This window comes from Pezoporus flaviventris, unplaced genomic scaffold (genome assembly GCF_033815535.1).
Source record: "Pezoporus flaviventris isolate CSIRO_AGI_PZ_B2104156 unplaced genomic scaffold, CSIRO_AGI_Pfla_v1 ptg000008l, whole genome shotgun sequence".
NCBI classification, from domain to species: Eukaryota; Metazoa; Chordata; class Aves; order Psittaciformes; family Psittacidae; genus Pezoporus; species Pezoporus flaviventris.
The window spans coordinates 1,501,535-1,527,586 of record NW_026892556.1 but is presented as its reverse complement, the minus strand read 5'-3'; the positions used below and the strand labels follow the sequence as shown (position 1 = coordinate 1,527,586).

Sequence of the window (26,052 nt, the reverse complement as noted above, 5' to 3'; positions counted from 1 at the left end):
GACAACCCAGGCTTGCTGCAAGGGACAGCAGTGCCGACCAGCAGGCTTGTCCCGGGACAGGGCTGACGATGGCAGGGATGAGGATGCAGGGATGAGCCCAGTCCCCTGCCACGGTGGCACCAGGTTTGCCTCCTGCCTTCTGAGTCCCACATCCCCCTTCCAGGCAGTGGCAGCACAGAGCCCTGCGCACCGCGCTGCGGTGCTGGAGACCGGGCGCTGCTCCCCAGCGCTGGATGCGTGCGTGGTGCTGCTGGGCTTTCCTTCCTGCGGCGAGCGAGGCGGTCACAGCCTTCAGGGAAGTGTTTTGCAATCACCTCCTGCAGTCACAGCAATTAACGGCGCTGCGTTTGAGGAACTAACGGTGGAAGCAGCATGTTAGCAACCGGGCTGAGCACGGCCGGGCGCCGGGAGCCAGCGCCCGGGGCTCAGAGCGGCCGCTGAGCAGCGGCCGGGCACGGAGGAGAGGCAGAGATGGAGGCGAGGTAGGGATGGTGGGGATGGTGGTGAGGTGGGGATGGTGGTGGCAATGGTGGTGAGGTGGGGATGGTGGTGAGGTGGGGATGGTGGTGGCAATGGCGGTGAGGTGGGGATGGTGGTGGCAATGGTGGTGTGGTGGGGATGGTGGTGTGGTGGGGATGGTGGTGGCAATGGTGGTGAGGTGGGGATGGTGGTGGCAATGGTGGTGTGGTGGGGATGGTGGTGTGGTGGGGATGGTGGTGGCAATGGTGGTGAGGTGGGGATGGTGGTGGCAATGGTGGTGTGGTGGGGATGGTGGTGGCAATGGTGGTGTGGTGGGGATAGTGGTGAGGTGGGGATGGTGGTGGCAATGGTGGTGTGATGGGGATGATGGTGGCAATGGTGGTGTGATGGGGATGGTGCTGGCAATGGTGGTGTGGTGGGGATAGTGGTGAGGTGCGATGGTGGTGGCAATGGTGGTGTGATGGGGATGATGGTGGCAATGGTGGTGTGATGGGGATGGTGCTGGCAATGGTAGTGTGGTGGGATGGCGGTGAGGTGGGGATGGGTTGTGTGGCGCTCTGACCGTGTTGTCTGTGGCTGTGAGCACTGCTCTGCCCTGTCCCAGCCACATGGGCTGGGTGCTCTCCCCCATTTCTCATGCTGCGTTCCTTTCATCTGCCTCTGGATCTTGGCTCGGAGGGGGGGAAGCTGGGAGCACCCAGAGATGGGCTCAGTGTATACAGCACCTCCCGGGGCCGGAGCTCAGCAGCGCCAAGGACACAGCCAGGAGCAGTGTGGGGCAGAGGATGAGCCGGTGGCCGGGCAGGGGCAGAGGAAGCCGCTGCTCCCGGGACCATGCCCAGCAGCACAGGGGAGGGGGCACAGACCGGACCCCACAGCTCCGGCCAGCCCCGCTCATTCGTTTCCCTCTATCACTTTATCAGCTCTGCCCCCCCAAACCCTGCAACCACAAATCTCTGCTGGGCAGAGGCTGAAGATACCTGAGATAAAATCAGCCCGGCTGCGGCCGCACATGGGGTGTTGCAGCCCGGGTTTGGGGTGCGCAGCACCAGGAGCTGGCTGTGCCGGACGGATCCCACCGGAGACCTCACCCCTGCACCTTTCCAAGCCCCAAGCCCAGGGACAGCGGTGTCAGCGCTGCACAAGGGCTCTGACAGCAAAGGCACATTATGCTGGTGCTGGTGGTTGGTCTCAGTGAGCAGCCCCCCTCATCCCAACAAGCTGCTGTCTCCATCCCAGGTGATGCCAAAGCCACGGAGGCCATGGCCAGGCGCGATGCTGGGATGCTCTTCCTGCTGCAGCTCTCCCTGCTCCTGCTCCTGCACCCAAGTGGTAAGTGGGACCTGCTCCATCCCACGCACCCAGTGCCCACCCTGCATGCCCGGGGCTGTGGCACACAGGGGCTGCTCTGAGGGGCAGGAACGCTGGTGGCACAGCGGGTGCAGGCAGGATGGGGCCCAGTGTGTGCCATGAGGCTTGCCCAACGCTCAGCTCTTCCTCTCCAGCGGCTGGGGGCCCATCTAAGGGAAGAGGTGCTCATCCCTCTGTCCCGGCTGGGTGCTGAGGGGCTGAGCTGGCTCCATCCTGCCCGGATGTGATGTATTTTTCCTGCCTTCAGGAACCATGGGCTGTGCCCTGGTGGCCGTGGACTCACCCGTTGTGCCCCTGGGCTCAGCTGTCACTGCATCCTGCACCATCCAGAGCAAGCTGTGCCGTGGCTTGGAGCAGGAGAAGGTCCGGATCACATGGATGCTGGACAACGAGCCCATGGCTGGGAGGCAGAGCCAGGGCCCAGGGGACACGGAGGTGTCCAACCTCACCCTGCCCCAGTTCAACCGCACGCAGGCCAAGCTGTGGTGCTGGGTGGAGTGGAACGGGACCAAGCAGCGCGTTGGCATGGCCGAGATCAGGGCGGGCTGTGAGTGAGCGGGGCAGAGCTGCTGGGGCAGGAGCAGCACCGGGCGCTGATGCTGATGGGGGCTGTTTTGGGGCTGTGCCGGGGGAGGTGTGGGGAGCAGTGCTGCGGCAGTGCCGGGCACAGAGGGGGCTGCGTCCCCAGATGGGTGCTTTGCTCAGGCTCTTTCCCGGCCCCTCTCTCCCAGATCCACCCTCAAAGCCCTCCAACCTCAGCTGCATCCTGACCCTCAGTGACTACGGGCTGACGTGCCAGTGGGAGCCGGGGGCTGACAGCCACCTCCCCACCAGCATCGCGCTGAAGTGCGCCGGGTGAGCCTCGGGGTGACACGTCCCCAGCGCCTGGTCCCTCACCCCACGGCAAGGCCTCATCCCCGAGCCCTCTCCTCTCGCTGCGGCAGGAGCAGAGCCCCGGCAGTCACGGGGTGCACCCCGCAAGGCGGCCGCAGCCGCTGCACGGTGCCGCGCCGGCTGCTCCAGCTCTACCGGCACATGGAGATCTGGGTGGCCGCCACCAACGCCCTGGGCACGGCCGAGTCGGAGCATCTCCGCATGGACCCCATGGATGTCGGTGAGTGACAGCCCCAGCCGCCCCGGCACAGGTCAGGGGAGCTCATCAGCGCCGAGACAGGGGTATTGGAGTGTCATTAAACACATCGGGCTCTCAGGTCGCCTTTATGGGCAGGATCCCATGCTGAATGGCTTGCCGGGATGAGTAGGTGCCAAAGCTGCATTACAGAGCGAGCAGCGTGTGCTGGCGGGTTCCGAGCCATCGGTTGACCTGCTGCGCTCTACAACTCTCTCCCACAATTGATTACCCATTCATTCAGGAGGTCTATTAATAATGCATCGGCTCCTATAAACTATTCATAAAAGGAACCTTCCCAGGCGATGCGAACCATCCTCCCTGCTCTGGACCTGGGCAAGGGCTGCCCCTGAACCAGCTGAACCCTCCCATGGCTCTGCTGGCCTCTTGGCCCGGGGCAGACCCAAATGTGCAGATTTCATGGCTGTGGACCAGAGCCTGGGTCCCACAGGGTCTGTTTTTCCTGTGTAGGCATTAAGGCTGCAGAGCAGGGGCAGTGCTGTGCTCCCCAGCATCACCCCGTGTCCTGGGCAGGGGCAGATCGCCTGCTGTGAGCCATCCTCCTGAAGATTTTGGGGTGGTTTCTCCCCATCCCTCACCTTGGGCAGGCCAGCACCAAGGCTGTAGCTCGTGCCATTAACAACGGCCACACGCAAGGCCATGGTCCCAGTGTCTGCAGCTCACTCCTCTGCTGTTCCTCCAGCCAAGCTGGACCCCCCAGCCCTGCGGAGCATCCAGTCCATCCCCTTCCAGACCGACTGCATCGCCCTGACCTGGGACGTGGCCCGGAGCAATGCGCACATGGAGCTGCAGTGCGAGCTGCGTTACCGGACACCCCAGGACACCGCATGGGCTCTGGTGAGTGCTGCTGGGGGCAGCAGGACCAGGGCGGGTGAGCGACCGGAGCCAGGACCTCCCCTCTGCTCCACAGCCGCTCTGTGCCCAAGGCAGGAGCTGCCACAGCTCTTTCTGTGGCTGCCACCAGGTCACCAACATCGTCGGCCACGCTGGCACCACGCAGTGCTGCGGCTTCCTCTTCGGCACGCAGTACCGCTTCCAGATGCGGTGCCGGCGGAGCTTGGCACGGGGCTACTGGAGCGAGTGGAGCCCGGGCAGGAACTACACCACCCATGAGAAAGGTGGGTGCCTGGTGACCGGGGGGGCCCCGCTGCTTGGCCAGGCAGCACAGCCATGGTGGCATGGCCGTGCTTGCCCCTCAGCTCCCTGCCTGTCCTCCTCCTGTCGCAGCCCCCACAGGGAAGCTGGATGCGTGGTGGAGCTCTCGGCCGGCCAGGGGGGGCAAGGGGCTGGAGGTGCAGCTCTGCTGGAAGGTGAGCACGGGGGGGGGGTACATGGGGCAACTGGGGCATCACCATGGGGACCGAGCATCCCCGCTGGCACTGAGCATCCCCACGGGTACCAAGCATCCCCACAGGCACTCAGCATGGGTACTGAGCATCCCCACACTCCCTCCCTGTGCCCAGGCCCCACGGCGGCAGGAGGCTAATGGGCGAGTGCTGGGGTACCACGTCACCCTGAGCCCCAGGAGGAGGGGCAGGGACCCCCTGATGGTCTGCAACACCACCCACACCCACTGCAACTTCTCAGCACCCGCGGGGACCAGGAGGGTTTATCTCTCAGCCTACAACGCTGCCGGCGAGGGCGCAGTGACCGAGGTTGTCCTACTGGAGAGGAAAGGTGAGAGCAGAGCACCCAAACCTCCGCACCCTCCTGGGGCTCTGCTGCTCCCCCAGCAGCTCCCTGAGCTCTCAGGCTGGGTTTGAGCAACCGGGGGGTTCCCAAGCAGGCAGCAGGGATGCTCCCCTCTCCCATCATCCCTGCTGCTTGTCCCCATGCAGGTCAGCCCCTGGCCGGGCTCCGGGCTGTGCCCGGGGGGGAGCACAGCCTCTGGGTGCACTGGGAGCCGCCGCGGGTCCCGGTGGCCGCATACATCCTGGAGTGGCTGCGGGTGTCCTCGGAGCCCGGCCGCTGCAGCGCCTGCTGGCACATGGAGCATGATGGGGCTGCCACCGCAGCCCTCATCCAGGGTAAGGCAGGGGGTCCCTGCCCTCCTGGCTGGTTGAAGGCCAATGCTATGGGGCAGGGGCAGGACAACCAGGGGTTCAGGGCAGCCAGAGCCTCACATTCACGCTCCCCCCTCTGCTCTCCACTGCAGATGGCATTGAGCCTTTCCAGCGGTACAACATCTCCGTGTACCCCCTCTACAAGGATGCCATAGGGGTGCCTGTCCACGCTGTAGCCTACTCCAAGCAGAAGGGTACGTGTGCTCCCAGCAGCCACCCTCGGGGCCGCAGGGGGCTCACCCCACACCACGGAGCCTTTGCCTTTCAAAAGGGAGAGACCCAAGTAACACTAACTCAGGAGCTCAGCCCATGGGGCTGGATCTTGGCTTGTCCCTGAAGCTGCTCTCTGCTGCACAGAGCCCCACAGGGGCACAGCGTGGGGCAGGGCCTGGTGCGCACACATCGGGAGTGGGATTTGCCACTCAGAGCATCCCCCTTCAGTTCCCACGTTGGTCTCTTGTCCTGCTCTGTTTCAGCACCATCCTATGCCCCGAAGCTCCACTTGAAGAGCATCAGCAAGTCCAGCGCCGAGCTGTGCTGGGAGCCAGTGCCCGTGGAGATGCAGAATGGCTTTATCACCGCTTACACCATCTTCTGGGCCAACAGCACCGCAGATGTGTCCAGTGAGTCCTGCCTGTGACCCCTGCCCTGCCCTCCATCCCTCCTCTATGTGTTGGGTGGGGACAAGAGCAGATTCTGCCCTTGTCAGAGAGGGTCGGGGTGTGCACAGGTCTCACACGCACCGCCAAGGGACCACGCAGGTGAGGACCACGCAGCCCCCACCATGCCAACAGCCCCCCATTTCCTCAGGTTCCACCCTGAATCCCTCTCTCAGCTCCTTCATCATCCAGGAGCTGAAGCCATCAACGCTGTACAAAGTGCACATCATGGCATCCACGGCTGCCGGCAGCACCAACGGCACCAGCCTGACCCTGGTGACCACAGTGCTAGGTGAGGAGTGCAGGGACAGAGCCTGGGTCCTGCCCCAGCCTCGTGGCACAGCTCATGGCACAGCATGGCCAGAGGTGCCCCGCACAGCTCCTCCTGTGACCCTGTCCCTGCCCGCCTTCCAGATGATGCTGAAATCCAGTTCCTCTTCCTGACCCTTGGGCTGGTCTTTGTCCTGCTCATCCTTTTGCTCATCTGCTTCCAGAAGAACGGGCGGTGAGTACTGAGAGCTGCCATGGGCTGGATCAGCCCCACACTTGGCATCCCTGTGCCCAGTCCTTGTCCTGGAGGGACAAGGTGGATGTGAGGAGCAGCAGCATCCCTCCATGAGCTTGGCAGCAGTGAAGCCAGACACAGGGCCACCAGTTCCGGGCCCTCCAATGATCCCCTGGTCCTGTGGTCCCCAGGGTGAAGCGGCAGTTCTGGCCCAGCGTCCCCGACCCCGCCAACAGCAGCCTGGGCAAGTGGGTTCCAGCGGAGCTGCAGCAGGTGAGACCTGGGCAGCTGCTGCCCCTGTGCCCTGCTCCCCACCGGGCACTGCTTGAGGAGAACAGGGAGGGGGCAGCGGAGGGGCTGCAGCCTGCGAACAGGCTCTGACCGTGCACTCTCTGTGCCGCAGGAGCCTCTGCAGGTGCCCGCTGTGAAGGAGCCCGGCCCCGCAACCATTTCTACCGTCACAGTGCTGGAAAGGGCGGCGGGGAAGCCAGCCCGTGCCGCGGAGCCCTCCGTCCCCTGCACCGTGCCGCAGGAGGGCCGGGGCTGGTCCGCAGCGGAGCCGTGCCGGGATCCGGGCGGGAGCGGGGAGCCCGTGCAGTACGCGCGGGTGATGGGCAGCGGGTACAAGGGGCAGCAGCACGGCCCCCCCCGCCTCTACCTGCGCTCCAGCTCCACGCAGCCGCTGCTCCTCGACCCCAGCCCCAGCCCGCTGCCCTACGAGAACCTGTGGCTGGGCTGCCCGGGGGACGGCTGCTGCCCCGAGGAGCTGCCCGCCACCTTCCCGCTGCTGCAGGGGCTCCGCATCGGCGGCACCGAGGAGCTGCCCGACTGCCGGGCGGCTTAGTGCTGGGGCTGCTCCGGGGTACAGGGGGCCCGGCTCGCTCCGTCACTGCTGTGCGCGTCCCCTCCTGTCCCCTCCCTACTGCAATAAACGGGACGCGCTGAGAACGGCCCCGAGCATCCCGGTGCGAGCAGGATCAGTCCCGGGGGCTCGTGGGTGCCCGATCCGCCTGCCCCGCCCATCGACGCGCTCGGCGCTCGCCCCCTTCGCTCTGGCTCGGCGCTCGGCCGTGGCGCCTGATCAAGATGGCCGCGCCCACTGCGGCGGGCCCGTGACCGGAGGGCCATGCTGGCGCTGCGGACGGTGCTGGGCCGCTGCCTGGCGGGGCCGGCCCGCGGCGGGGCCGGTGAGGAGTGCGGGGGAAGAGGGGACCGGGGACAGACGGGAAGGGGCGGTCTCGGGGTGGCCTAGGATGGAGTGGAAGGAGCTTGAAGCAGCCCTGAGAGGCGGCGGGAGGCTGTGGGCAGGTACGAGTGGGGGAGCCGGGCCGAGGGCTGGGGGCTGCCCGCTGACCCTGCCCGGTACAACCGGGACCTGCCGGAGCAGCCCCAAGGCTGCAGCTCCCCAAGGCGAAGCTGCTGCGAGCGGGGCCAAGGTGCGGGCTGGAGCCCTGCGGGGCTTCCGCGCTTGCTGTGACCGCACCGAGAGCACGGGTGGCGTGCGGAGCCCTGCGGGCAGTGCCTGTCCTCGCAGCCTGCACACAGCGCTGGTGCCCTGCGGGTCCGGCGCTGCGCTCCGGGGCCTCTGAGCCTGTCCCGTTTGCAGGCAGGGCTGTGTGCTGGCAAAGGCTGTACTTGAAGACACGTTGGAGGCACAGGAGCAGGCATTGATTCCAGGAGCCTCGAAGGAGCAGTTGGAGGAGTTTGTCCTTGGAAGGTCAAAGAACGTCTCAGTTGAGGCTGTGGATGAGTATTCTCACCCTTAGCAAGCTGTGCTGCTCAAAGGTTGCCTCTAGATCTCGCTGCCTCTGTGCTCTGCCGTTGGGGTAGTCCAGAGCAGCCTCTAACTCACAAGGAATTACTTGATTTAGTTCATCAGTTTAAACCCTCCAGATGGACACAGTGTAGCTGGGAAGCCCTCACACTCTGCTTGATGTCTGTAATCTCCTCCTTGCTGCTCTGTTCTCATTTGGGTGCAGATCACCCAGAAGCAGCACAGCTTCACCCATTTCTTTTAGCACCCATGTGAGAACCACACTGAACTGTTCATGCTCCTCTGGGACAAAAGACCTGGCTGGCCACTGATCCCCTTGGAGTCTTAAATACTCTGACCAGTTTTCCAGTACAGACTGAGTGGTATTTAATGTGTTCATAGCTTAAAAAAGCATATGAGTCTGATCAGTCTTTGTTTTCTTCCATCCAGCTTGCAGTCCCCTTATTCAGACAGCCAGATGGTACGCTAGACCTGTGAAAAAAAGAATGAAAGGTATGTCAAGATTAGAAGTTAGCCAAAATTCAGCTGCTCGTAATGTGTGGGAAATCAGTACTTGCCATTAGCAAGAGATCACTGATCTCAATGGACTGTACACCAGGTTGTAAATCCAGGGTGCTGAAGGCAAGAGGTTGCACCCAATTTTATTCACTCAATTCCTTCCTCAGCTCGATCTCTTAAGTTCTTCCTTCTTATTTGGAGCATACAGTCTCTTTTCTTTGCAACTTGTTTCCTCTGATCTAGTTTGCGGGTATGTTCAGAGCCCTGACTTTGTACTGCCCTTCCTCAAATGCTCATCTTTTCTTTGTAGACATCCCCAGCCATTTGGATGACCTTCCTCCCACAATGCTGAAGAAAGGTTATACCGATGTCCCAGTAGTAAATAGGTATGATGCAGGGAGAGGGAAGGACTGTTCTCTTCAGAGATTTGTATCTTACACAGGCACAACCACGCTGTGTGGAAGCTGTCACCTGCTTGGTAATTAATCAGTGCTCTGTGATCACTGGTTTGCAATTTAGCACAGAAACTGCAGAGTCATTTTGAAAGTCGAATTTGCAAAAGCAATCACTGATGATGGTTGTTTAAGGGGGGTTGTTTTCTTAATGCAAGATTAAGTGCTGGTTGCCCACATCTTCTGTGGACTTTGTAGAGCATAGAAAAGAGAAACAATATTGAAATACTAGAAATAATCCTCTTAGAAATACCCTGTGCCTGCCTTGAACTCAGGTGCTGGAGAGGGTGTGGTGAAACAGCTCAAAAGGAGTGGCTGCTGTTGAAACCTGGACCTGGAGTTGAGAGGGTTTAAGCTTCGATTCCAGCTCTGCTCATGTGTGATGCAGGGAGAGCCCCCAGTGGCGTTTCTGAGACTTTCACACATCTTTGAAGGAGCTGGTCTTATTTTGCCCTTGTGTGCTTACTTGGGGTTATCTTCAGCACCTATTTTCACGTCAGGTTTCTGGAATTCATAAGACTTCCTCAATAGTTGAAATAACTTGCTTCCCTCAGCAGCAAAACCCCTCCATGTTCAGTAATCCACACCGTGGTTTTCCCTAGGAATGCAAGAACCAGTTTATACCTGACAGGTTTGGGAGGGGAGGAGAATTGCTGTACATGTGCAGAGTAAAGTAAGGTTGAGAAAAGATAACATGTTCTGAAAAGCTAACCTCATTTCTGTACTTAAATGTATTTCCTTTCTAGCTTATAAACTAACCTGCAATCTTCTTGCAGTGTGGATGATGTAGTGAAAAGGCTGTTGTCACTGGAAATGGCAAGCCAGGTTAGTTCCATTCTACTTCCATCAGAACATGTGGCAGATCCAGTGAGCACGTGTGTGTAAGACCTGTCTGTATTGTTAAATGCCCTTCACTTTAAGTGTTGCTCAGTGACTGCAAATCTGGGGCTATTAAATATGTGAGTGAAAAGTTTTGTATGCTCCTAAAATTGATCATGCAATCTTTATGATAATAATTACGTACTAAAATTAGAAGAAAATATTAGGCTGTCACAGGGGAGATGAGCTGTGTTACATTACTGCTGAGGCCTGTGCCCTAGAAACCAGGGCACTGGGCAGCAGATGTGCTTCAAACTACTTTTTGTGTGCCCAGAAAACAAAGTAAGTGAATTGTAAGGCAGCAGAAAGATCTTGCCATTTCTTGCTGCTTAACACTTAAGCTTAAAAAGATGGGAAAAGTAAAAGCTACTGCCATGTGAGGTCAGCCCCAGTTCTCTCCCACACTTGTGAGAGCAGCAGGGCCTCTTCAACACCCTCCTTCTGTAGTCCTGGGGTGAAGGGTGTGCCTGCACTCTTGGTTTGAACAATGGCACTTGTGTGTTCTGCTGAGATCTTTTTGTGCTGCTTTGCTGCTGTACTCTGTCCTGCAAGCAGCAGGGCCTTTTTTTGCAGCACTTCTTTCACACTTTGTGATGGACACTGAGTAAAGCTATTAATTACAAAACCTTTAGCTGGGCATTCGGGAAGAGAGCTGGGGTGTCTCAGACCTTTCGTGCTCTTGAGAAAGTGACAAGCCCTTTGCTGTTATCCACAGAAGGAAAAGATGAAAATAAAGACACAGCAGCTGGTGGAGAAGGTCAGGAGGTCTCCCAGCGACAATGGCTCTTTTGAGGTGCAAGGTAAGTTAAAAAAGCAGGAGGGTATTGTTGGCAGACGATATATCTCTGCTTTTATTCAGCTATTCCCACCCCAGCACTTCAGGTTTCCTTCAGGAGAGTACCTGCAGTATGCCCTGGAGCTTCAGGGTTGGGGAACATTGTGGAAGCAGTGCCTGAGCTTGCTGGCAGATGTCTGCAAGGGCACCTTCCAAATTCCTGCTCCGTATCCACCCTCCAGGGGTGGCAAGTACATTATCCTGCTTGAAGTGCTTATATGACAGGAAGCATTGTACTTCATTACCAAAATGAACTACTAGATTTAGCCGTGGAACCCAAATTTCCCTTTGCATCAGAGAGTTCTGGCTGCCAGTGCAGTCATGGAGGCCACACTGCCTTTGAGCAAGATGCACTCCTTTATCATCCTTCAGCTCCTCAGGATGCCACTGGCCTCTTAATCCAGTGCCTGAAATCACAAAGAGCTGGCTGGTGCTTTTAGAAAGAGCCTTTAGTTTGTGTCTCTTCCTCCAAGCCAAGTGAAGTGAATGTAAAGTCACCCATAATTGAGTGCAAGAGGCAGTTTACAGATGAAGTCATCTGAGCTGTTGTTAAGCTTTTATCCTCTAATTAAGCATCTTCATAATAGTAATAGTTCTGACTTAGGTTGAGTAGGTTGTATTTTGTGGTTTGTTTTGCTCTCGTTTGGAGGGCTGTGTGGTGATGTTTGCTGTGGTGCAGTGGGTCCTCAGCTGGCAATTTGGAGGCAATGCAGATGACACTGTCTCACCCCAGAAAGCTGCTGCTGCTCTCACACGGCTTGTTACATCTGTTCTTTACAGTTGCTGTGTTGACTGCCAAGATACGCAGTTACGAGGAGCATCTTCAGAAGCATCCCAAGGTAACTGTCAGAAGTCTGAGCCCACACGTCTGAGCCAGCAGCTGCTCAGGTTGTTTTCTCAGTTCAAGAACAAAAGGATTTTAATTCTGGGCATTGTGGCTTTCCTAAGAAGGTTATAAAATAGTTATAAATGTTCCCGGGTGCCAGCCTGGGAAGCTGCTGGCTCAGTCACAGCTACATGCTCACCAACTGGGATGAAGAGCCTGTTCTTTTTTGTCACTGGATTGGTGAAAACAGCTGAGCAGATAACGTTGAATGGAGTTTAGCTAAATTTATCTTTGCTGCAGGTGTGGCTTTGCTGCTTAGTTTTCAGTGTAATTAATGTTCCCACTTCAGCAGCTGTATTCTCTCTTAGTTCTGCCTATGAGAACGTTGAGCAGGCAGGACTGTGTTAGTGTCGTAACAACCACAATCCTCTCTAAAGCTGCCTGGGTTCAGAGCCCAAATTTGAAACAGCACAACTGCACATTTAGGAACAAGATGTATTAAAGATTCTTTATGCAGTGCAAAAGTTGGGAAATGCATGAACCAGCTGTGCTTGAAAAAAGTGCGTTTGTTAAAAGCTTGAAGGGTAAAATGAAATAGAATTCAGTTTTAGTAAGAAGGCAGAAGTTGTACAAAATGTTTCAGCAGAAAAGACCTTTAGAAATTACTCGGATGAAGCCTGTTTCTTACACACATTGAGGAAGTTTCTCCTATGGGAGGCTGCCCTGAATGGCTCTGGCTACACGTGCTCTCTTCCAAAGAACAACCTAAATGGTCAGAGCCAAGTCATGGTTTATTTTCACATTTTAAAGGGAAATGCTTCTGTGTTGTTTCTGGACCAACAGATTTCAGGGGAAGCAGAGCTTTTAGCCAGTAGACCTTCCCTTTGGCCTGTGCGTCCAAGCCACTGTGGCTTTCACTGCTGTGTACAAGTTGGAAACAGCCTTCAAGGCTGGGGGAGGAAGGTGAAGGTGCAAGCACAGAATGAAGAAAGCAATTTCAGTGGAAAGTAAATTAAATCTGCTCAGATCTCCTTGTAGTGACCTAATGTGCTGCAGTATCTGCCAAGAAAAATGGCTCCAAGATACTGTCCTTAACCTGATTGTTTCCTTTCAGCCATAATCAGGTCCATTCTAAGTAATTTATTAGAACAGAGGAATAATCTGTCTGCAATCTTTACAGGATAAAAGTAACCGCCGCCGCATGCTGATGGATATAGATCGCCGGAAGAAACTCCTGGGCTATCTTCGGCGTGTCCGCTATGATGCCTTTGAGAACACCTGCAAGCAGCTGAACATCCAGTACAGCCTGCCCGCTGCCTACTCCCGGCGGATCACCAAGCGCTGGCTGGTGAAGAAGGCTTTCTGTCGCAGGGTATGGAGCCGCCTGCAGAGCAGGCCACGTACCTGGAGTGGGAAAAAGTCCTTTTAGAGAAGGGCACAATTAAGAAGACTGGTAGTTAAATCCTTTCAAAATCCATGCTGCTTTGAATTTGAGCAGACAGTGATAATATCTTTAGAGAAACATGTAAGCTCAGCAAAGAGCTCCACAGTTATGCAGTGGGCAGCAGCAGTCATGCTGCAGATGTTCTGTGCTGGAGAATTTCAGGTTGTTTTGCTAGTTTGCTCAGAAATTTAGGATTCAAGCCAGCTTTTCTTTTCCAAGCCTGGTATTGGAACTAATGTGTGAGACAATTCAATTTAGGGGCAGCTTTGGAACAGAAACGCAGGTACAGCCACTGTCTGCTCTCGTTTCATCTCAGTACATTGCTGTAACCGCTGTGTGCAGTGTGTCTCTGAGCAGAATCAAAAAGCAGGACATGCCTTCAGTCTGTATATACTAAATTGTAGCCCGATGCAATTACAACCAAAGACAGAATGCCTCCAAACGCAACCCTGGGAGCAGAGCTGGCTGGCATCCCGGAGGAGGCACATGGGAAGGAGCAGATCTCACTGCACAGCCTGCCTCCTGCCCTCTGCTCCCGAACCAGGATCCAGCTCCCTTTCTCTCACCTTCTCCTGCAGGTTTTTGAGGAGGCGCAGAAGCTGAAAGCACCGGAGAGGCTGAAGCAGAGGCAGGAGTGGCGAGCAAGAGCCAGAGCCAGAGCTGCGCGGGAGAAGGAGGCACGGGAGAAGGAGGCACAGGAGCAGGCACAGGCACAGGCACAGGCCGAGGGCACGCCGGTGTAGCAGCACATTGAACCTGGTGCAGTCTCTAACAATAAATAACTACTGAAAGACCTAAAGCCTCTTTGCTTATGCGTGTGCATGGCCTGCACCGTTCTGAGCACCTGGAATAAGCGATTGAAGCAGTTTTAGAAGTTTAAGGCTTGTGTTATGAGCAGTTCGGGCTGTGTGAGGGGAGGATCTTGGGGGGGGTTCACCCCTGGCTCCTGGCTGAGGGGCAGGGATGGGAATGCCTCGGAGCAGTGCCCATCTCCTGTCCTCACCCAGCCAGCCTGCGGGATCGTGCTGTTGTGGCACTGACCCAGCTGCATGCAGCTGTGGGGTGATAAATGAGGAGAAAGAATGTGGTAAGACAGCAGCCCTGACAGTAGCTCAAAGCTCAGTGCCCCTCTCCTCCTCACTTGGGTTGAGGAGGAGCTTTATGGCTGCACAAACCCTGTTAATCACATCTGATTTCACAGTGGACCTATACCTTACCTTTGCTCTCCGCAGCCTTCCCTCTGTCATTCTCGAACTTGGTGGGTTGGTTTTACCACAAAACGCCGGTGCTGGTGATGAAAAGAGCATCGCTGGTGTGATTACGGTGATGCCTGTTGGTTGATACCCACAAAATGCCCCCCCTTTGTCTCAGCTGCGGTCACCAGCAGGACACCGGGGAGCGCTGACCTCTCTTTTATCGTATTAAACTCGCTATTTTAACGCTTTTTGTCACAAACCGCCTCTTCCCTCCTGCACCCACAACCCACGCACCCGGCCGAAGAGCCTCTCCTGAGGGGACCCCTGCGGGCCAAGACTGCGCTTCCCGATTGGCTCCTTGGTTGCCCGGCAACAACGGCGGCGGCGGGACCGGCGGTCGCCATGTCGGTGCGGACGCTGCCGCTGCTGTTCCTCAACCTGGGCGGGGAGATGCTGTACATCCTGGACCAGCGCCTCCGGGCCCAGAGCATCCCGGGCGAGAAAGCCCGCAAAGGTGAGAGCCCGGGGCCGGGGCACTTCCCGGAGCCCGTCCTGCGTGGGGTCGGGGCTCCCGCGGCCTGTGGGTGCCGAGCGGGGCCTCAGCCTGAGGCCTGAGTGCGGGACCGGGGCCTGAGGCTGCCCCGGGTCTGGTCGGGAGGAGCCGCCGGTGCCGGCCCCCAGCCAGGTAAAGAGATGGGCTCCTCCAGGGTCGGCTCGCCTCTGTGTTCTCTAGTGCAGTAAACACGGATATACTTGGCACTGAAGGATGCTCAGAGCTGTCCTTGAAAAGCTGCTGGGGCAAGTAGTTTCCTCGCTGCAGTAATTAATTGTGTGTGTTTTCTCATCTTAATTTCGAAGTAAAGCCTCTTGAATTAATCAGTTGTCATGAAGCTTCTGTGGTAATAACTGCCTGAAGGTCTTATGGAAGTTAATTCGTGAAATGCACACAGATAAGGTATAAACTGAAACTCATTTCTGCGTTTCTGTATTTGTTTCAGAGCGTAGAGCTTCAGAAATGTAATTTTGGAATCAAAATAAGTCAGGACTTGGGCATCTCAGTCCAGGGCCTGAACTGTTTCAGGAAGACCTAATTCCTTCTCCTGCCTATTCAGTATTAAGAAGCAGTAGCACAGGTTTTGCTACAGTGGTGCAAATCTGAGTTATTCCTGTGTGTCTTAGAGAATGATCAATGCCAAAAGTTTACTGCTGATCACATAGGTCTAAGTTTAGAGCTTAGACTGGATTAGCTGAGATATTCCGTACTTGGTGGAATATCTCAGCAGGAGAGTTAGCTCTGTACTCGTTTATCCACACTTGTATTTTATCTTACCAAAACTGGAGTGTTAATTTCACTGAGATGTGGTTTCCTCCACACTGAGGTGTTTGTTAATGCTTTAAACTCAAATATTCTTTACTTGCAAGTGTGAAAAAAACAGCTGAAAACTTTCCAAGCTCAATGCAAAACGTGCTAAAAGTCAATCCAGGGTAAGATTTTATCTCCATTGAAGCAACAGGGTTGTTTCCAAGGGGAGGGCAAGGTTTCACCATCTGTGTGCTTGTAAAAGATGTCAACTAAGGGAAGAGTTCACTGAATGCTGTGAGAAAAACCCAAGTCCTTTAGTTAGATTTTCTCTCTTTTATTTAGATTATTTCTTTTCTTCTCCTTGAAACTATTGTTCTTACTTCTTGAACTGGTGTTTTTGTTTTATATGCTTCGTGTAGATGAATGGACAGATGTGGACAGGAAACGAGGTACTGTAACCTTCTAGCTGCATGCAGTAGACAAACACCACTACATGCACACATGGGGCTCATCATATGTGAACACACCATGTGCTGTTCCTGCAGCCTTCTAGTCATAGCGTCAAAGATGAATAACTCACCCGTTCACTAAAACTCACTTGAAATATAGATTGTATTGAAAATAGGCAATAGCTCACAAGTGTATGGCTCCAAAAGTAAGTTGCTGATTTAATCAAGACCATAAATAGATCAAAACCTTTTATCAGAGCAGCCTTCCTAGCCAAAATGAGATTTGTATTTTTTCTAGCATCGTATCAATGCAATGATACAATTGGGTGGGCATTGTGAAGGCTGTTTTTCAGCTGAACTGCAGGAATAGTTTGTATACTCCATTTCTAATTCATTGCTTAGGGTTTTGACAGGTGAACTCCAGGAAGGATTTAAGGCATTTCCATCCTAGCTGCATCTGTCTCTGCCAGTGGTCACCACCCTTGCAGACTGATCACAGGGGAGCTTCAGCCAAGCTCCACTTGATTGAAATGACCCCTGAGGGTGGGTTTGAGCTGAGACCTCGGGGTTTGTGCTGGAGCAGCTGCAGGGTGAGTGTTTCCTTATAGACTCTGCCTGGAAACAGGCAGCAAAGGGCTGCGGTAAGGAGCTGGGTGGGCAAATAAACCTCTTAAACTATGTCATTTTTGGTAGGTAGGAAAGGTAGAACTTTCAGTGGCTTTTTGAGCAGCCCTTTTTAAAGAGAAATCAGGGTTATGATTCTTGGGGTTTAAAATAAACATTATTTGTAGGTTTTGAAGGTAAATACTGGTATCCTGGAGTTGGCCCCTGCTGTTTTATGCTACCATTAGGCCCTGCTTCCAAGAACACTACTTTTCCAGCATCTAAGATTTTAGAAGTCTAAAAAGATTCCAAATTCCTCTTTTATCATACCCAAACTGATAATGAGTTGTACAAAAGCCCATTTGAGCATATTTAGGTGGTAGCAGCACAGATGCAGATCCCACATTGACCAGTCCATCAGCTTCTCTTGTGAGAGAAAAAGGTTTGCCTATGGACACTGCTCCTGGGGCAAGCTCTGAAGAGCTACATAGAGTAACGAGATGATGAAGCCATGACAAGGCAGCTTTGCATGCCTTTGACCTTGTTACCAACTATAAACCTATTGCAAGTAGAATGCGTGGCTGTTTTGAGCTCATAACGTCCCCTCTGCTGCCTTGAATGTCCTCCAGGAAGCACAAGCATAATCCAGGTGTAAAGGCTTCAGTCTCTTGTCATGCATCCAAGCCACGTTACGTGGCAGTGCACCAGACATTAGCATGTGTCTGGCACCAGTGACAGGGCACGTGGAAGTGAAAACCACTGTAAATCCTCAGCTTCTCTTCTGCCCATCCATTGTCTATACTTGGTTTCCCTTTCCCCATCCCAGTGGATGAAACCGCTCTCCGCTGAATTGCTTTTATGCTATGTTGCTTGGCGTACCATTTTCCCTTGAGCTCCTTTCTTTGTTATTTTCCATTGTTAGAATGGTGTGAATATCTCCTTAGGGCCTACCTGTGCTCTCAGATCTCTCTGCTGTGTCATTACCAAACATACCATGTGAGATTTGCCCTTTACCATGACTTTTTTTGTGTCTTTGTCAATTCTTTTTATAGCCAATACAAGAGTTTTTAATCTCAGAAGACAATTTATGTCAGGCTGGGTGTGTGGTTAACACAGAGCTTGGAATTGCAGTGTGAATATCTGCCAGCCACAGTCAGCATCGTGGGATGTTGTCTGTCTCCTGACAGTTTCAGTTATTAGTGACCCTCCAAAGATGCTTCTCAGCCTTTGTGTGGGCAACACGGGCAAGCAACTTAAAAATATCTTTCTTGACAGCAGCATAAGGCAAAAGTTCCTCATTTCTGTCCTAAATGGTTACTTGCAAAATGAAATATAAACAAATGCTAATATGTTTGACTTTCTCCACTGAAAAAAGGGAGGGGGTTTGCCTCAGGCTGCAAGTAGGGATTGGTTTATGGACAGTTTGTTTGAAAAGACAGGAGGAAGAGGAGGGATTTTCTTCCCATTTGTAATTAGGTGTATTTATAATCCACGCTGCCCAGAAGCTGAGCTGAGGTCTGTCAGGATCTATGAGCCCCAGGAGGTGCAGTGCAATGGGTGCTGGGATGTGTGTGTCACCAGGGGTGTGCACCAGTGTAGGAGAAAACCCAAACCCATCAGGTTTAAGCAAGGAGAGAGAATCCCATCAGAAGGTACTTTTCCCAAGTTATTAGCTCTGAGCACCTACAGCATGCCTAACAACATTCACTAAGACTTACTCATCTGAGACAAGATGAAGTGGCTGGGACATTAACTTTCCTTTGGCTGTCTGGGTAGGTTGTGAGAAGCCAGGTGTCCACCCCAGCAGTGAATGATTCCAGCAGTGTTTCCAACAGCTAATCACTACCACTGCACATAGTTCATCCTTTTTTTCCTTTTCTTTATCACTTCCTCTGAGATTTTTCTAATTTCTAAGCATCAGCCTCAGTAACAGTCACCTGCTCAGGAAAACTCAGGCTTGTGTAGGAATCTGTGTGATTTGAAGATTGATTTAACCTTTTTTTGGTTAAAGAACTAAATGCTTATTTATGAGGACTCTGTAGAATGTATCAGGCACATGATCAAAGTATCAGATCCAGCATAAAAGCTAGATGATGCATTTGCTTGGATCACTGCAAAATGTTTTCTCTCTTCTTTGCATTAAAAGCTCCGTAACCGGAGTGTAGCCCTTATACTCAGCACTCCTGATCTCCATGTACTCTTGTGTAAGTCGTGCTACATTTAGACATGGAATTACCTTACGTAGACAATTCCATGTCTAAATTTACACCTAAAAAAAAAAAAAAAAGCATGTGTGAGGAAGTTGAGAGTTCTGCTTTTGAACTGCTTTAGGATCTGCAGAGGTGGTTGTGTAAGAGCCCTGAATGGCCTGACAGAGATCCCACTGTTATAAACGCCTCCTTAAATACTTGCCAGTGTTAATCCCTATGAAACAAATACTACAGGGAGCCTTGAATCATTCAGGAGCTTCTGTTTAGAAGGAAAAATAGACTAAGAGTGTCAAAGGCTAAAGAGAGGACAGGCAGAGTCAGTTGGCTGTAGTTTGCAAAACAGTCTTCTTAGGAAGCAGAACTGCAGCTTTTATAGATAATACATGTCAGAGTCACCTATAGACAAAGTAATTCAAAAAGGGAAAAGTGCCATAGCTGTAAAACCAGCAACAAACCCAACCTTATTCCCACTGCTTTCTGCCCCCGGGGACAGGCAGCAGGAATCTTGCTTGGGCTGCTGTGGGATTGAGGGAAATGTTGAAATTAGGAAGTGATGTTCCTTTTCCTTTTACCCTTGTGGCTATGTACCGCGTTCCACAGGTAAGCATTCATGTCAGTCCTCACAGGTGTCAGTGTCCAAATTCTCAGTGTGGAACAAATCCTGTGCTGTTTCTGAAGCAAAAACCCAGAGGCTCTTTGTCTTTGCAGTTATGAATGACATCATCACAACTATGTTCAATAAAAAGTTCATGGAAGAGCTGTTTAAACCGCAGGAACTCTATTCCAAGAAGGCGCTACGAACAGTGTACGACCGCCTGGCTCATGCTTCAATCATGAGACTGAACCAGGCAAGCATGGACAAGGTAAAGAACCTCCTGCCCAGTCCTTCTGTGCTTCTGTTCATAGGTTTCTGGTCGGGATAATTAGCACGTGGCTTTACATCACTGTAATTCTGAAGGGCTTTGTGACAGCCCTCATTCCATTCACTTCCTTTGTAAAAGAAGTTCTCATCAAGGTTTTGGGGAAATTTATGGTAGTGTCAGATACTTCAGAACTTGTATTTCTGCTTTAATAGCTAAAAGTTGGATTTTTAGGAGTTCAGGAAGCATTCTCTATCAGATTTTTTAATATCTATTTAAAATACATACATACATGGGTGTGTATAAATATCTATTTCTATAGTGACACTGTTTTGCAGTTGCAAATTAAGCAGAAATGAAAACAGAATTCTTGCCTGCAGACAGTATATCCAGCAGAACTGAGTTACCTGAGACACCTCTACCTGGGTGCCAGGGTTATGGAAATTGGCAGTAGTTTCAAAGGCAGTTGGAAAGCCCAGCAGGAGGGCTGACAGTGATTGCAGAGCTCTTATTTTATCAGGAAGCAAAGCTGAAATGGTTCTTCTTCCCATAGGCAGGCGCTAACCTCAATGTCTAAATCCCTTCCTACATCAGTACAAAGCTCCCTGAGTGGTGTCACACTCTGTTGTGGCAGAACCAACATTTCCCCGTGTTCCCTTGCAGCTGTATGACCTGATGACAATGGCTTTCAAATACCAAGTGCTGCTGTGCCCCCGGCCCAGGGACATTCTGCTGGTCACCTTCAATCACCTGGATGCCATCAAGGATTTCATATATGATTCCCCTGGGATTATGAATCAGGTGGATGAAACTTTCCGACAGCTGATTGATGTAAGAATCCTTTGGAAAAGGGTGGGATACACTGTGGTTTGAGATGATTTTATTTGTTTTCTCTTTCAAGCTCATCTTAGAGACTAAACACTACATCAGCAATGCCATATCAAGTGTGGACATTGATATCTCCTCAGAGAAATGTCCCAATAACCTTCCCTTCTTTTTTACCTGAGGGAAACAAATTGGCCTCCCAGTTTCCAACTTTTGCTGGAATTCTTTTGACAAAGAATATGAGCATTCCAATGAAAGAGAACTGGTTTCACAACATGTTGAAAGTTCTGGGAAGTCGTGAAATGTTTCTAAAGGGCTGCTGGAGAGGGACATGTCTACAAGTCAAGTGTTATTTTTCTGCTGGTGCAGATTAAATCAATACATTGCTTATTCAGCCTGATCAAGTCTGCACTGACTTCTGCAGGAATTAAATCAGACTTCAGTCATGGATAATAATTACTGAAGCCCCCTCACACATACACACACACCCCCCCCATCATTTCTCCTTCCCCTGCCATACACATGCTATTTTTGCCAGCAGTATTCCAATATCCTTGTTTCCACCTTTAACTTGGACACAGTACACTTGCAAAGCCTTCCATGAATGGTTTTTCTTTTCCAGACATACAGCTGCCTCTCTGATGGAGAATTTCAGCTCATCAGGCAAACGCTCCTCATTTTTTTTCAGGACATGCACATACGGGTAAGAGCTCAATACAACCATTCAGTAAGAGTGAAAGGGAGTTTGTGGCTAGAATACGGAGGTGTCTTGTTATAATTACACTGTAGGTTTGGTTTTATTACATACACTTTTCAGTCATCATGATGTGTTTGTAATTTCAACTTCAGCATTTCACAAACTGAGCACATCTACTACAATAACACTCAGTAATTCTAAAATGCTATGGAAAAAAGGGATCTCTGGAAGTATGGATCTCCTGGCTCATAAATATGTTTTTCCTTTTAATAAAAACTAAATACGAAAGAACCTGAGCTTTAAGTAATGGGGTTTTATATTCTCTAAATAAATGGATCATACTCAAGTGCCTAAACAGTACATATCTTTTATTTATTCATTTTAATATTAGATTGGTGTGCCCATGGTCTGGACCACAGTTCTACATTACTGGCCTTGGCCTGTATCATACTGTCAGTATAGTATGGTGTATATATATACAGTATATATATATACAATATAGTATATAGAATATAGACCTAAATCTCTGGGAAACGTACCCCACTCTAGGCAGGAAGGCTGCAAGGCCATACTTCAAAGGATTCACATCAGATGATATGCAATTGAATTTCTCAAAGGTGGAATATTCTTTTGCAGGTTTCTATCTTTCTGAAGGATAAAGTGCAAAACTCTAATGGTCGCTTCGTGCTGCCAATATCAGGCCCTGTTCCTTGGGGCACAGAAGTTCCAGGACTCATCAGGTGAGCTCTGAACAACTGCTCATCCTGTTTGCAGTGCCTTGCACGTATGGCTGCTCAGGGAGAGCAGCCAGTCCCAGAGGCCTAATAGGAATTGAGCTTAGGCTGTCATTCATGTTGCAGGGATAGCTGAACCTCCAGTAAGTCCTATTTAAAGGATTTGGGACTAAGTCAGGCAGCAATGAAATGTTAAGCTGTTTCTGGCATTCTCTACTCCATTAAATTAGTTATTAGTACTTTATCCTGTAAAATAGGCATTCACTAACATACAGATTAGGGTTTTATTCCCCTTTTTCTTGTGCTGTAAGCAAAGGAACTCAGTACTGAAAATCAGTAATAAAACTATTAATTATGTTTCAATAATGACTTGGTTTTAAGGATGTTTAATCATGAGGGAGATGAAGTTAAAAGAACTGAGTTCACCACTCCTGGAAATTATGTTACTCCACAAAGGGAAGGATCTTTTGGTCTTTATGGAGACAGAGTCCTCAAACTCGGAACAAATATGTAAGTAACTTTAGTCCTACATAGAAACAGGAAGTAAATGTTGATGGTTATGGATTTGTTCAAAAGCATGTCTTCAGCCTTGTGGTTTTTTCCCTCTTTTCTATTACCAGCTTGAACTGTAACTTCTTATTTCAGTTATTTACAGTCTTCAGAAAAATACCCTAAAAACATAGATACTGTGCTGCTTCTTCCAACTCCTTTATCTCGTACAAGTAACAGAGTGATCTTTCTCATGTGGTTTTTTTCCCTTTAGGTACAGCATTAGTCGGCCAGTAGAGACACACATGTCAGGATCATCCAAAAACTTGACATCCCATGCAAAGGTCAGTGTTGTTCTCTTTCTGTCACTGGTTAACTGGCTGACCAGTCTGGGTCGGTGGGTCCTGAGCTGGCCACATGTGGCGGGAGCTTTTCGTTCTAGATTTCACATTCTTTTCCCTTGTCCCTCAATAGATGGGGTCACTGATAGAAGTGCCCACATCTGTCACCTCCAAATCATTCACTGCCTTCCCCTTTGTTCATCTCATTTCTTAGGGAAACAAAATCCATTACTTTAGTCTACAATTACAAGATAACCTCAGGGGAACTGCTTCTGTTCTTCTTCTTGGGGAGACCTTATAAGAGTCTTCTGATACGTAAAGGGGGCCTACAAGAAATCTGGAGAAGGACTTTTTACTGTAGGGATAGTAAAAGGGAGAATGGCTTTAACCTGCCAGAGGGGAGATTGAGATGAGCTCTTAGGCACAAATTCTTCCCTGTGAGGGTGCTGAGGCACTGGCACAGGGTGCCCAGAGGAGCTGTGGCTGCCCCATCCCTGGCACTGTTCAAGGCCACATTGGACAGGGCTTGGAGCAAGCTGCTCTGAAATCCAGCCTGGGATTCTGTGATTCTAAAGAGAATTGAGAATCCAATTGTCCATGATCCCTTTTGAGCTGGGGAAAAGCACGTTTTCCTGAAGAACCTCACACACAGGCTTATGCAATGGCTTTCTTGCATCCTATTTTAATCTCTACAGAAACAGAAAGCTGGTTTTACAGATTTCCCAGCTATTCAATTTAGCTGTAAAATTATCTTGTCCTGGGTCTATAAATTCGAGCATCATTTTATAGCTGATAATTACTAGCTATCTGCACAATCTGTACCATCAACAATACGGAAATGTATTTATATCACTCTGAAGAACATTTATGTAATATCAGAAAACACAAAAATGATTCTAGTCCTCATCTCCAGGGTAACCTCACCAATGAACCTGTTTTCTGCAGGAGAATATAGTCCCTAACCCTCTTGCTAAAGAAGAACTGAACTTCCTGGCCAGGCTGCTGGGAGGTCTGGAGATCAAGAATCCCAGTGGCAGTGACACAGGATTTCGACTGAATTTGTTCACAACCGACGAGGAGGAAGAGTATGCTCAGGTCCTTCTTGATTTGGGGTTTGGGAGCTGGTGCCAGTATGGACAGCCCTGGAGAGCTGGACAGCTTTAGGGGACAACATAGCAGGGGTTAGCATTTTGTTGTCCTGGTCCAGGTGGTCCCTTCAGGATGAAGGAGGAGTGCTTTTCCCAGCTTGTTTATTCCGGCTGTCGGCAAGGAGAGCATTTCCCTCACTGGTGTCCCCTCTGAGCAGCACTGGTGGTCAGCAGTGGGTGACGAGCTGTGCTTCATTCTATCCATGGAACAGAGCCATCCCTTCAGCCCTTTCAGCTCTCCTTTCCCCAAATACACCTACGTATGTAGATGTATGTGGGAACCGGTGGTGGTGATGAGCCTCACAGGCTTGACCGCTTGGGTGGGGAGCACAAGGATACTGGGACTTTTTGTTACATGATTTCTGCAGACATCTACTTTTAATCTCAGTGACAGAGATATTCCCACTGTTCTACACCGAGCTTAAAAAAATGAGGTGGGGAAAAGCCTCCAAACTTGGGTCAATAATTAATTTGCCCAGTAGGAACAGGGACGTGGTCCAAACTTCATGCTTACAGGAGCCTCATGAAATCTGATTTTTATCATTTACTTGTGTGTCGTCATGACATTAAGCACTCTTTTCATGTTTTCAATCAAGACACGCTGCACTGACTAGACCTGAAGAGTTATCATACAAGGTTATCAACATAGAAGCCACACAGGTACGTACAGCACACTTCAGACCTTTGATTCTCATTGCTCTGCCTTGCTAAGAAGTGGGTTTCACCCAGAGTAGTAACTCAAAATACACCTTTTTTTACCCCCAGTTAAGCTCATCAGTAAATCATGGCACTGTTTTCTACTGAGCCTTTGCGTTTGGTGACTGCTTCATAAGAGAACTTGAAACCTGACAAATATTACGAGTTTATAATACTATAATACAGTATTATAATACGAATATTCTAAGCTTTTAGCTGCTTAAGATGGCTCGTTTGCCTGCTTATGGTTACAGCCTGATGCCTGCAGCCCTCTTCGGAGGGACTCAGAGGCATCGGCAGGCAGCTGGGCACATCCCAGGGCAGCCCAGCCAAGGCTGGTGGCAGCAGGGGCGGGCACATCGCAGGGCAGCCCCGCACAGACCCGTCCCGTCCCGTCCCGTCGCGGTCTGAGCCGCGCTGTCTCGCCCCGCAGGAGCCGGGCCGGCGGGAGGAGCTCTCCTGCATCCTGGGGGAGCTGGAGGTGGAGGAGCCGCGCCCGGCGAGCTCCGAGAAGGGCGAAGACCTCCTGGCGCTGATGGATGCGCTCTGAGCACGGTAAAGGTCCGGGGCGGGACCGGGAGCGGGGAGGGACCGGGACCGGGAGCAGAGCGCAGGCGCGGCCGCCCCTTCCTGCCGCCGGGCGGGCGGGTGAGCGTGCAAGGGGATGGGGCTCGGGGGTGAGCGTGCAAGGGTGGGAGGAGGATCAGTGTGTGCTTGCAAAGGGGGCACATGGAGAGCGGGAGCGGTGGGAGAGGGGCGGTGTGCAAGTGAGGGGCATCAGTGTGCAAGGGGGGGCACATGGAGGATGGGAGTGACTTGGGAGAGCAGGAGTGTGCAATGGAGCGTGCAAGGGAGGAGGCAGTGAGGGTCCCAGTGTGCAAGGGGAGACACGTGGGGAATATGAGTGATTTAAGAGAGGGGCATTGGGCAGAGGGTGGTAGGGATGCTGAGGAAGGCGGCTCTGGCCAGTGGTGGGGGTATCCAGCCGGGATGCAGCTCGGTGTCTCCCTGTTCCCAGCCGAAGGCACGCGATGGAGGTCAGCCACTCAGTCAAGGAGCGCACCATCGCGGAGAACAGCCTGGTCATCCTGCTGCAGGGCCTGTGCGGCCACGTCACCACCGTGGACCTCCGCGACGAGAGCACGGCCACGGGGCGCATCACCAGCGTGGACGCCTTCATGAACGTGCGTCTGGCCGAGGTGACCTTCACGGACAGGCAGGGCACCGTGTCCCAGCTGGACGAGCTCTTTGTGACCGGCAGGAACGTCCGCTACGTCCATATCCCCGACGAGGTGGACATCAGGGCCACCATCGAGCAGCAGCTCCAGGCCATCCACAGGGTCCGCTACTTCGGGGGCCGTGACAAGGGCAGGAAGGAGTTCCCTCGTGCCAAGTACAAGTGAGCCCATGGACCTGCCCTTTTGACTGCCAGCCACCTCCGCATCTCACCCCAGACATCCCAGCCGGGCGCACGGGGTTCTGCTGCTCCCCTGGCCAGTGCCCACAGGGAAGCAGGGTTATTCTTTGTGATAAATAACCCACTTTAAAAGGGTCTTTGATCTCTC

At 52.1% G+C, this 26,052-nt stretch overlaps 4 protein-coding genes across 8 annotated transcripts in view; all 4 read left to right on the top strand.

Annotated features, from left to right (window-relative positions):
* The first annotated feature begins 220 nt into the window (after positions 1 to 220).
* CSF3R (colony stimulating factor 3 receptor) lies at positions 221 to 7,131 on the top strand. Its single transcript, XM_061449839.1, has 16 exons — positions 221 to 482; positions 1,720 to 1,812; positions 2,099 to 2,398; positions 2,583 to 2,706; positions 2,796 to 2,965; positions 3,684 to 3,838; positions 3,966 to 4,119; positions 4,229 to 4,311; positions 4,465 to 4,678; positions 4,840 to 5,028; positions 5,157 to 5,258; positions 5,541 to 5,687; positions 5,875 to 6,015; positions 6,138 to 6,228; positions 6,420 to 6,501; positions 6,632 to 7,131. Exons 2-16 carry the CDS (start codon positions 1,743 to 1,745, stop codon positions 7,070 to 7,072), a joined length of 2,463 nt encoding a protein of 820 aa, XP_061305823.1. The 5' UTR covers positions 221 to 482; positions 1,720 to 1,742; the 3' UTR covers positions 7,073 to 7,131.
* Positions 7,132 to 7,270: 139 nt separating this feature from the next.
* The window catches only part of MRPS15 (mitochondrial ribosomal protein S15), a 112,040-nt gene continuing 93,258 nt past the window's right edge, over positions 7,271 to 26,052 (top strand). The window contains exons 1-8 of one of the 3 annotated variants that reach the window (XM_061449892.1): positions 7,272 to 7,415; positions 8,432 to 8,494; positions 8,811 to 8,886; positions 9,729 to 9,777; positions 10,547 to 10,631; positions 11,447 to 11,505; positions 12,673 to 12,864; positions 13,515 to 13,816. In XM_061449892.1, the coding sequence (XP_061305876.1) occupies positions 7,355 to 7,415; positions 8,432 to 8,494; positions 8,811 to 8,886; positions 9,729 to 9,777; positions 10,547 to 10,631; positions 11,447 to 11,505; positions 12,673 to 12,864; positions 13,515 to 13,679 (750 nt within the window). In that variant the 5' untranslated portion in view covers positions 7,272 to 7,354 and the 3' untranslated portion in view covers positions 13,680 to 13,816. Of the gene's footprint in view, positions 7,416 to 8,431; positions 8,495 to 8,810; positions 8,887 to 9,728; positions 9,778 to 10,546; positions 10,632 to 11,446; positions 11,506 to 12,672; positions 12,865 to 13,514; positions 13,817 to 26,052 lie in introns of those variants that run through there. The other 2 variants (XM_061449895.1, XM_061449893.1) reach the window with 2 other exon arrangements.
* Positions 14,493 to 25,037, top strand: OSCP1 (organic solute carrier partner 1). Of its 3 annotated transcripts, XM_061449835.1 has the most exons (11): positions 14,494 to 14,646; positions 15,855 to 15,884; positions 19,406 to 19,560; positions 20,221 to 20,388; positions 21,005 to 21,085; positions 21,716 to 21,819; positions 22,195 to 22,323; positions 22,577 to 22,646; positions 23,589 to 23,728; positions 24,388 to 24,451; positions 24,921 to 25,037. In XM_061449835.1, the coding sequence occupies exons 1-11, from the start codon at positions 14,535 to 14,537 to the stop codon at positions 25,035 to 25,037; spliced, it is 1,170 nt and encodes a 389-aa protein (XP_061305819.1). In that variant the 5' UTR covers positions 14,494 to 14,534. The 3 variants fall into 3 exon arrangements, with proteins under 3 accessions (XP_061305820.1, XP_061305819.1, XP_061305818.1); XM_061449836.1 differs by lacking the exon at positions 15,855 to 15,884 and having other exon boundaries at positions 14,493 to 14,646; XM_061449834.1 differs by lacking the exon at positions 15,855 to 15,884 and having other exon boundaries at positions 19,298 to 19,560.
* On the top strand, positions 25,519 to 25,900 carry LSM10 (LSM10, U7 small nuclear RNA associated). The gene has a single exon (XM_061449837.1). The coding sequence runs from the start codon at positions 25,519 to 25,521 to the stop codon at positions 25,888 to 25,890; it is 372 nt and encodes a 123-aa protein (XP_061305821.1). The 3' UTR covers positions 25,891 to 25,900.